The 10681-nt window shown below is 63.1% G+C and overlaps 1 protein-coding gene across 1 annotated transcript; it reads left to right on the top strand.

Moving 5' to 3' along the window:
- The first annotated feature begins 5116 nt into the window (after positions 1–5116).
- Positions 5117–8980, top strand: METRN (meteorin, glial cell differentiation regulator). Its single transcript, XM_061473702.1, has 4 exons — positions 5117–5240; positions 6163–6584; positions 6705–6764; positions 7271–8980. Exons 1-4 carry the CDS (start codon positions 5155–5157, stop codon positions 7576–7578), a joined length of 876 nt encoding a protein of 291 aa, XP_061329686.1. The 5' UTR covers positions 5117–5154; the 3' UTR covers positions 7579–8980.
- Positions 8981–10681: the final 1701 nt, after the last annotated feature.

Below are 10681 nucleotides of genomic sequence, written 5' to 3'. Positions count from 1 at the left end.
CAGGGAATGGGGGGGGGGCTTCTGCTGCCAGGCCATAGCTGGCAGCAGGGCCTGCAGCTGGGGGATGCCCCGTTGCTGCCCCCCATTTCCCACCCCCTTAGCTCAGCACCCACCCAGCAGGCCGGGGCCCAGCTTCACCACTGCTCCCCAGCCCGCAGGGGACCAGTTAGCTGCCACATTTAGACCCTTCCCCTGTCCCTGGGGAGGCTGATGGAGCTGCCTGGATCCGGCGCCTGGCTCCTGCCTCCATTATTTATAAGACAGGTCGGGTTTCGCACTGGCAGCCGGGAGGGAGCCTGTGGGAGGAGACTGGGCACATACACACACACTCACACTCACTCACACCCTGCCCAATGGGTGACCAATGCAGATAAAGGTGCCCTCCAGTGACTGTGGGGACATGTAGGTCAGCGTCCTCATCCTGGTGATGCATCTTCTCTCCATTGCATAAGGAACTGGAGGTCCTTCACCTTGTGAGCCCTTGTCCCCACCAAATGGGGTGTCCCAGGGCAATTGCCAGTCCAAGAGCAGCAGGTGGTGGTCCAGCTCCCCGAGTGATCACAGTGATTCCAGGCACAGGGAGACAGCCGAGTCCCAGAGGGTCCTTGCTGTCCTCTTGGGACTGGCACAGCTCCGTTGTCCCTAACTCCTGTCAGCTCCAGGCACAAGGCGGAACATGTCTGTGTGGCCCCATGTCCTGGGCACATTTTCATACTGAGAAGGTTCACAGCTGCTGGTGGAGCCCCTGGGCAGGAGGATTCTTCATGCACATGTTCCAAGTGGAGGAGCACAGCTGGATGGGGGTACCCACATCATGGGGTGTCTAGTGGGGTGTCCCAGCTCACCCTGCAGCCACTGGCAACTCCATGCTTTGGCAGACCCGGACCCTTGAGCCTCCCTGGTCCATGGGGTTTGTCCCCACTGGGTACCAGCAGGGTGGTGGCCAATAACCCCACACTCAGGCTGGGTCAGCAGCCAAGAGCCAAAAGACACCACTGCTCCACAACTCATCTTTACTCAGAGTGCCAGCACCCCATTGGCCCTCCAGCAGCCCCACCACCCTAGGGGTGCTGACGGGTCACACCCCACACTCCCATCAGAGCCCCATGACGACACGACCCTGGGCTGAGCATCACCAGTCCGTCAGCCGGCCCAGGGGTGAGGGAAGCTGGACCGCAGTGCGCGGGGGAGGGGGCTGTCACCGCGGCAACCGCCGTCGCCTAGCGCCGGCTGTCTCCCGGTAACCCGTCGCCTAGCAATGGGGGATTTCACAGCTCGGGATGAAGAGTTGAAAGTTATTTTTAGCCCGGGCTGTGAATCAATAGGCAGCTCCATTCGCCGCCCCGCAGGATGCTCGTGCGGGGCCTTGCTGTGGTGGTGGCAGGCGGGCTGCCATGGGGACCGCATGGCCTGGCCAGCCTGGGGTCACCACCCCGGCACAGCCCCTCGATGGACACCCAGGGCTCAGCCTCTCTCGGCTCCCCCCAGTGCCCTCCATAGGGTTCAGTGCCCCTGGACCTCCCCTGCCAAGGATCTGACACCCCAGGCCCTATGCAGGGGATGGTTGGTGAGGGCAGGGTACCAACTGGACCATTACTTTGCTATTAGGACCCTCACCTCACTGTGGGGGTCCTCTTTCATTTGTGAGCACCCTCATTGCAGCTGCTGGGAGCCTCATTGTGCCATGGGGATCTGCTCCCACTACTGTGGTCCCCCACTAGTCCACAAGGGATGTGGACAACCGTTGCCATGGGGACACTCTCCTTGCCATGGGAATCCTCTTTATGCTGCGGAGACCCTTGCCTTGACATGTGGACTCCTCTTGCCCATTGCACACTTGCCCTGCCACAGGGACTCCCATCTTGCCATGGGACCCCCACCTTGCCATGGGGACTCCTTCCTTGCCATGGATATCACCTTTTTGCTGTGGGGACCCTTGCCCTGGCATATGGACCCCCTCTTTGCCTTGGGGACTTCTTCCTTGCCATGGGGACCCCATCTTTGCCATTTTACGGGGACCCTAATCCAGTGTTTCCCCTCCTGACAGCCTCCCTGAGCTCCTCCAGGGCTCATGCCTGCCCTCAGGGACACCAGCCTGGGGGTCTGGATACTCAGTGTTAGTGGGGGGGATGGAGCCTGCTCAGCACATGGGTTCCATGGGGAAGGGCTGGGGGTATCCCTAATTGCCCCCATGCTAGGCTGGGCGTTGAGGTGAGGCTCCTCAGCTATTTTTGAACGATGAGGTGGGTGCCTGGCACAGCTGCTTCTCCTTTGGGTGCTCAGCTGAGCTCCCACGCAGCCGTGGGAGGCCAGGCAGCAGGATGCAGAGGATGGGGAACCCCAAAAAGGGGGCTCCAAGCCTCTGAGGAGCTCCTCCTGAGTCCCCTTTTTGCCTTTGCAGGAGGGTTTTTACCTCTGGGCCCTGGGCCCTGCCCTTGCTGTCACCCCCCCCAAAGCACAGGAGCACCCAGGGCCCCTTTGTCCCCTCTGGTGAGAGACACTCCATCCTGAGGCACATGTTTAACGCTGGGATCCCAGCACAAGGCAGAGCTGGAGCTGTCAGAGAGGGTCCAGAGGAGACCATGGGAATGGCTGGGGCTGGAAGGTCCCTCCTGCAGATGAAGGCCGGGAGAGGTAGGATGGGTGAGCCTGGAGAAGACATTCTGGAGCCTGTCAGTGTATGAGGGGCTGGTAGGGATGATGGAGATGAGAGAAGGGTGACAGCTTTAGGCTGGAAGAGGATGAATTTAGGTTGGATATAAGGCAGGAACATGGGGTAGAGGGGAGCTGCCTCCTTGATTGAGGGGAGATGTCCGTGCTCAGGGCAGGGCTTGGACCAGGGGATCTGTGAAAGTCCTATTGGATGAGCCCATCCCCTGCCCCGCGGCGGGACGTGGGTCCTGCTACAGACACGCCATCACCCTGAGACCCCGGCGTGTCCAGCCCGAAGGGGTCCCCGCCGGGGGCGGCGGGAGGAGCAGCCGCAATGACCGTGGTCACAAGAGGGCACTGCGAGATCTAGCGTCCCGGGCACCGGACAGGGGAGGGACCGGTGACCGGAGCGGCCCGGGACCCGCTGCCGGGTCCCCTACAACCTGCTCGGGCAGGTCCCTGGGGGGCAGCCGGTCCACGGCCCCGCAGCCCTCCCTCTGGCAGCGGGGACAAGAGGATACGGCCAGCGGGGACACGGGGTGGCAGCTCCTGTGAAGCCCGGGGATGCTCTGCCCCACGGGGGTGGGGCTTTGCCCGGTCCCAGCTCAGCCCCAGCTCCAGTGGCTGCTCACTGAGTGCTCCGGCCCCCCCAAGGCAGTGCCCGAGGCCAGGAGTGGCCCGGGGTGGACACGCCAGGGGTGTCCACGGTGGCTTTGTCCAGCTGGGGCCAAGGTTCCTCCCAAAACACCGCGTTAAGGTGGATCGGGGATTTCCTCCCCCGCCCGGGCTGGTGGTGGGGGTTCAGGGTGCAACACACCCCCCCCCCCCCCCGGGATGCTGCAGTGGGGCTGGGTCACACTCACCGCCGTGTGCCCATGCGGACGCCGGGATCCAGCCTGCAAATGGCAGCTTCCCAACTCCCCGCACTCTCGTGTGTCCCAAGGGAACCCCTCCCGAGGGACCCCACGGGACGGTGGGAGTCAGTCTGAGTGAGGTCCCTGCCTGGGGACACCAGAGCCTGGTGCCAACTCATTGCGGTGCCACCTCGGGCACCCGGCGGGGTCTGTTTGTGGGGTCCCTGTATCCCATGCCGGGCCGGGAGCACACCCGGCCCTGCTTCCCCAGGAACCAGCCCCGGGCCACATTCCGCCGTGCCGGGGTCACTGTGACCTGCAGTCGGGCCCTCTCTCCCAGACACCCACGGTAGACCCCAGCACAAGGCTCAGTGGGTACAGAGCCCCACACGCAGACCCCTCAGCACCCCGAACCGCCCACCCGCCCCGCTCCACCTTAACCCGCAACCCCTCCGGCCCCTCATTTTCCACGGATTCCAGCATCCTGACTTGTTTCAGCATCGCTCCATGGCGGGAGGGCCGCGAATCCCCCTCTCCCGCCTGGCCCCCTCCCCTTCCCCCCCCTTCCCCTCATTCTTTCCACCCTCCAAATTTACAATCCCTCATTTCCATTCCGCTCCACCCTCTCGCTAGGACTTTGTTCCCGGCCTGTATCATCCCATCGCAATTGTTCCCTGTTTATTTCAAACGTTTTGGCGGGCTGTCACTGGATGGACACTTAATTAATTGTGGGGCTGGCACAATAGCGGCTGGGGGGTGTGTGTGAAATCCCAAGGGAGGTTGGGGGGGGGTTGGAAGTGGGGGCTCGGGTGTGCGGAACTCCCCATGACAGACCCACACCATGTGTCTCCATGGCCCCTGTTAAGGGTGTCCCGTGGGGAGGGGTGTGCTGCTGCTAGGGGGGGTGTGCATGGAGGTTGAGGTGCGTGTAAGTCTTGGGACGCACAGTTATAGTGGTGCACAAACCAGGGGGCTGGATTTTGGTGTGTGCAGCCTGTGGTGTGCATAAGTCAGGGTTTGTATAGGTTTGGGGTGTACACAGCCTGAGGCGTGCACAATTGGGGTGTGCATAGTTGGGGTGTGTATGGCCTGGAGTTCCTGTTGTCGGTCGTGTATAACTTGAGGTGTGCATGGCCTGAGGTGTGCATGGCCTGAGGTATATATAGCCTGAGGTGTGTGTAGCCTGGGGTGTGCATCAACTGGGGGGCACATGGCCTGGGCTGTACACACCTTGTGGTGTACGTAACTGGGGTGTGCACAGTTGGTGTGCACATAGCCTGAGGTGCCTGTACTCGGGGTCTGCATGACCTGGGGTGTGCACAGTTGGGCTGTACCACGCCGGGGAGCACCGCGCAGCCCCAGCCCTGTACCCTCAGCGCTCCCCCCCCCCCCCGGTGTGTCCTTCCCGGTGCCGGGAGCCGCAGGGGGGTCCAGGGATGCCGGTGCGGGCGCTGCCGGTGCCCCAGGCAGCGGGCGCGGGGGGAGATGCGGGGGGGTGCGGGGTGTGCGGCCCCGCCCCGCCGCCGCCATTGGCCGAAAGTTTGGGGCGCGGCGCGGGGTGTCGGCCCCGCTCCCCGCTCCCTGCCCGCGGCCGGTGCGGGCAGCGCGGGCAGGGCCGGGCCGCCCCGGGGCCGCCGCGGCCGCGGCCATGTGGGCGCTGCGGGCGCTGTGCCTGGCCGGGCTGGGCGCGGCGCTCGGCGGCGCCTCTGCGGATCCGTGCAGCTGGAGGGGCAGGTAGGGACCGGCACCGGCGGCACACGCGGGTCCCCGGCTCAGCACCCCCCCCTCCAAACCCCGCTGCCTGACTCGCAGCTCGCCCCCCACCCGGGAGCATCCCCCTGTGCAGGGGCTGCCACCGCCTCCTGCGGAGCTGGGTCGCGGTGGGATACTAGGACCTGCTCCTGCCTCAGTTTCCCCATCCCAGGGATGTGCGGGGTCCGGGCCCGCCTCACCGGGAACCCTTCCCACAGCCCCCTCCCCCGTTAACTGCAGCCCCGCGGCCCCTGGGGCCCCTCGGCAGGGCTCGGAGCGCCGCTGGCCGCGGTGGGGAAGGCACTGAGCTCCGGAACAAAGGGCTTGGGCTGCCGTAAGCCCCACGCGAGGCCGTGGGGGGCACGGGCAGGACACAAGACCGGGCAGCAGCGTGGCCGGGACAAAGCAGCCCCACGGCTGTCTCCGCTCCTCCGGGCAGGGCTTTCCCGCTTGTCCCCTCCCCTAAATATTCAACAGGCAAGACGTGGCTTCGGGCAGCGGTTCCACGCGAGCCCTAAACCCACGGGGGGTGGTAACCCCCCAGCTCTCACAGGGGATCCCCCGAAGTTGGGTTGTGCAAGGAACAGGCGACCCCAAGGCTGTGGGTCCCGTGGCTTGGGAGGCTGGGGAGTCCACTCTGGGTGCAAGGGAGTGTGTGTGTGCTGCTGCACACCCCGCCCCGGCACCTACCCAGGGGGTTGGTGGGGCCGAGCACTCCCAAATGATACACATGCAGCCGGTGGCATCGGGGGTTTGGTGCTATTCCTCCCTGCGTTCATCCTGCACAGCTCCATGGAGTGCTGGGGGAATAAGGGCTGGGGGGGTCCCCATCACCTGGTGGGGCACAGGCTGGGGGTCCCCATCACCCGGCATGTCCCGGTGACGGGGGTGCCGTGCCTCGCAGCGGGCTGTCGCAGGAGGCGGGCAGCGTGGAGCAGCTTTCCCTGCCCTGCGCCGAGGGCTCTCTGGAATGGCTGTACCCCACGGGGGCCCTTCGCCTGCGCCTGGCTCCCCGCCTGCCCCCCGCCACCGCCGCCGCCACGGGCGGGAGCCCCCAGCACGTCACCGCCTGCGTGAAACCCGCGGGCACGTTCCGTGGGGCTCAGCTGTACCTGGAGCGGGACGGGGCGCTGGAGCTGCTGCTGCCCGAGGCGCCGCGGCCCCGCGTGAGCTGCTTCAGCTGGGCGCCCCAGGAGAAGGTGGCCCTGTTCCTGCAGGCCACCCCGCACCGCGACATCAGCCGCCGCATCGCCGCCTTCCGCTACGAGCTGCGGGGAGACTGGCTGGCCCGCCCCGCGCTGCCCGCCGCCAGCCTCACCGGGGAGGGTGAGTGTCCCGCAGCCCCGCTCAGCCTGCCCCAGCTGCCCTCGCCGGGTGTCCCCCCGTGTGCGCGGAGGGGCCGGTCACCGCTGGCGGGTGGTGACAGGCTGTGCTTGACTGTCGCAGGGGCTTGCCGGCCGTGCAACGACACCGAGATCCTGATGGCCATTTGCACTAGTGACTTTGGTGAGCGCAGCCCCTGCCCGGGTGCTGGGAGCCCAATAGGAGGGGAGGAAGCTCAAACTGGGGACCGAAGCCCCGTCCTGCCCTGCCTGGGCATCAGTACAGAGGCTGCTTCCGCATGGGGATGGGAACAGGGATGGGGATGAGGACAGGGATGGGAACAGGTATAGAGATGGAGATGGGAATGGGGACAGAGAAGTCTATGGGGACTGGGACAAGGATAGGGAGAGAGATGAGAATGGATGGCGATGGGAATGGTGGGAATAAGGATGGGAATGAGGACAGGGATGGAGATGGGAATGGGGACAGGGAAGGCTACGTGGATTTGGACAAGGATGGGGGTGGATGGCAATGGGAATAGTGGGAATGAGGATGGGCACAGGTAGGGAGATGGAGATGGGGACAGGGATAGGGATGGGAAAGGCTACAGGGATCATGACAAGGATGGGGACAGGGATGGGGATAAGGTCAGGGCCATACTGACACCCATCCCTCTCTTCCCCTCGCAGTGATCCGTGGCAGCATTCGGAGCGTTTCCAACGATGTGGAGCTGCAGGAATCCATCATTGGGGTGAGCGCTGCCCGCATCCACCGCCAGAAGTTTCCCCTGTTCCAGGCGGGGGGGAGGCCGGTGGGCAGCATCCACACCCCACTGCGCTGCGGCGTCAGACCAGGCCCCGGCACCTTCCTCTTCACGGGGTGGCTGCACTTTGGTGAGGCCTGGCTGAGTTGTGCGCCACGGTACCGGGACTTCCAGCGCATCTACCAGGGGGCACAGCATGCACACCAGAACCCCTGCGAGTTCCCCATGGACTGAGTGGCTCGGGGGCGGGGAAGGACAGCTCGGCCCCACAGGTGCTGGGGGGTCCCACAGGCAGCAAGAGCATCCCTGGGGTTGGATGGTGCCTGGAGAGAGGAGCAGTGATTTGGTCCTTGCCATGCAGCCGGGCTCCAGCAGCATCCACCGATGGGCTGGGGGGGTCCCGAGAAAATCCTGCTGGAAGGGAAGGGGTTTTCCCAGGGAACTGCCCAGATGAGGGGTGCTGTGGTGTAGGGCGGGGGGTTAGGGGCTCCCAGGGGACTGGGGTGCTGCAGGCTCAGGGGATGCTGTAGGTGGAGCACGATGGGGGTGGCTGTTGTTCTCCCCAGGAGGGCACAGTAATGGGTGGCCATGGCAGTGGGTGCCACAGTGGGGTGTGGAAGGGCCAGGAGGTGATTTGCAATGTCAGGGGTGGAAGTGGGAGCAGGATGGCAGTGAGCCTTACCATGACCCTGCCTGCAGTGGAGGGCATGGGCAGGGGCCATGGGGAGGATAATGAGGAAGAGGAGTGAGGCTGAAGGAAGCGAGGGGATGGCGGATGGCGAGGGGGGAGGAAGGCTGGTGCAGGACCAAAGCACCGATGCAGGAAGGTGCCGTGGGAGTGGGTAGAGGTTGGGACAGGCCGGGACGTGCTGCCCATCCTGCCACCGTGGCTTCATGGTGTCTGCCGGGTCATCCCGGTGGGTCACAGCCTGTCGGCCAGTGGGAGTGTTTTGACCGTGGGGGTGGGGGGGCATTGTATGTGCACTACAGTGATAACGATACCAAATGTGTGACCTTTTCGATAAACTAAGCTGTCTTTGTAGAGCATGTGTGTGAGACTCCTTGGTTTGTAGGCAGCTGAGCTGTGGCTTCCCATGTGTCAGCTCCAGCCACTGACCCTGCCCTGGAAACAGCCCTACTCTTTATATATCTCCCTCCATAAAGTGATATATTGTTGTTTCTGAGTGTTGCATCCCTGGGATGGGTCATTTTGAGGTTCTTCTCCCTGGGTATTGGCGGTGGCCCCATGCCGGGGGGTGAGCAGCCACTGTCAGGGCTCATTCTCATCAGAGTCACCAGCCACAAGGCCTCATTGTGCTGGGCTGCACCGTGCTGGTGTCCCAGCCCCACTGCTTCCCCCTTCCATGGAGTCCTGTGGGCTGTGTGCGGTGGTGGGGAGGGACGCAGGACCCCAGCGGGGATGGGGCACAGGAACCATGGCCAGGACCTTTCCTCCACATCAGTGATGCCCACAGGAGCTCAGTGCTGGAAAACCTCAGCCCCTGAGCACCCAGAGCAGAGCTGCTCCAGCCCTCACAGCATCTCAGTGGCCTCCTCTGGACTCACTCCAACAGCTCCACGTCCCTCTTGTGCTGTTGCCCCAGAGCTGGATCAGGACTGCAGGGGGGGTCTCCCCAGAGCCAAGGGGGACAATCCCCTCCCTCAACCTGCTGCTCATGCTCTGGGGGTACAGCCCAGCACATGGGGGTTCTTGGGAGCTGTTCATTGACCAACACCCACAAGTTCTTCTCCTCAGGACTGTTCCATCCAGTCTCCTTCAGCCTGTGCTTCTGCTGGGGATTGCCATGGCCCATGTGCAGGACCTTGCACTTGGCCTGGTTGGACTTCATTTGATGCCCTTGCTGCCTACAATGCACTTTTCCTTGCCAAGAAACCATTTCCAATGAGTGCTGTAGGCTTTGGAGTTCAAATATGTACATGTAAATGTGTGTGTGTATAAAATGATCTGCTTGTGATATGATCCTGCCTGTGAGGTGGTGGTGGGGTCAATACACAACACATGTTTTCCCCAGAGAAGAATGTGATGTTTATTTTACGCTTTCCTGCCAAAGGGCTGGTGCTTATTTTGGGGCCAGCCTGGGCCCGAGGGCAGGATCCATCCCTGGCAAGTCTGATGCTCCATGCCAGGCTCTTGAGGATGCCAGAATCCCTCTGGATTTTGGCAACAGGCAGGAACTGAGCAAGCAGTGGGAAAGAGGAAGGAGTGGGAAACCCAGTGGAGGAGGAGAGAAAATGGGGATGGAAAAGCAATAAATGAGGTGCAAAGGGAATTGTGGTGCCCACGGCATCCTCCACACACATTGAGGGTAAATCACGGCTGCTCCGACCCCGCCGCAATCCCGTGCATTCCTCTCGGCTGAAGAACAGGATTTAATGTGCTGAGCATCCAGCGGCATCTGCCCAGCACCAGAATCTCCTGTTTTGCTTCAAATCTGTTTATTTGGCCAGAGCAGCTCGTTCTGCTGCTGCGGAAAGGGCTGCTCTGTGCCTTGCTCACCACTGCGGGGGGTTTGGGCTGGTTTTGGTGCCCTCTGCCCTGGGTCACGTTGGGTTGGCTGCTCTCACTTCCCGCAGCTGGGCCCCAGCCAGGGCACAAGCACTTCCTACGGGACCATCCCACAGGGAATCCAGGCAGCCAGTGCCTCAGTTTCCCTACTGTAGGAAAGGGATAACAGCCCTTCCCTGCTGCTCAGGGCTGCCGTGGCAGCATCCTGCATTCTGCAGCCCCATCAATCCCCATCTCCCCAGGGCTGGTTATCCCACCAATTCCCCAAAAGCAGAGTCCAGCCCCAGCAAGCCAAATTCCTGTCTAGCCTCTTGGCCACAGAGGGTAAAATCACAATGAGCCAGACTCCATCCTGGTTAGTATTTCCTTGGCAGGATGAAAAATGTGGTGGGGGGGGGGGGGAAGCGCTAGGGACCATGTTGTGACAGGGCTGCTTTGGGAGGACCAGACAGGAACTGGGGGGCTCTGGAGGGCAGTTGGAGCCCAGCTGGGTTTGGTGAGAGTGGTGATGATGGCCAAAGGGCTGTGGGGAGCACAGGGAAGGATCCCCCTGACATGCTCACTTGGGCAAGGGTGGATGCAGCTTCCCCAGGGATGAAACTGCCAGACCCGCTCCAAACCCATCCCTTGCTATAGGGGGTTTAGGGACACCATGGAGGGCAGCACCCCAAACCATGTCCCTAAATGGCAATGTGCCCAGGGAGGTGCCTGGAGTCCTCATCCCACGGGATCAGCCACACTGTGGACGCAGGTGTCCAGGTCGGGGGGGGACACATAGAGCCCTTCTGTCACGCTGCCAATGGGTGTCCG

The sequence above is a fragment of the Pezoporus flaviventris genome, unplaced genomic scaffold, assembly GCF_033815535.1.
Source record: "Pezoporus flaviventris isolate CSIRO_AGI_PZ_B2104156 unplaced genomic scaffold, CSIRO_AGI_Pfla_v1 ptg000078l, whole genome shotgun sequence".
In the NCBI taxonomy this organism is placed as follows: Eukaryota; Metazoa; Chordata; class Aves; order Psittaciformes; family Psittacidae; genus Pezoporus; species Pezoporus flaviventris.
This window is presented reverse-complemented; position numbering and strand designations above follow the sequence as displayed.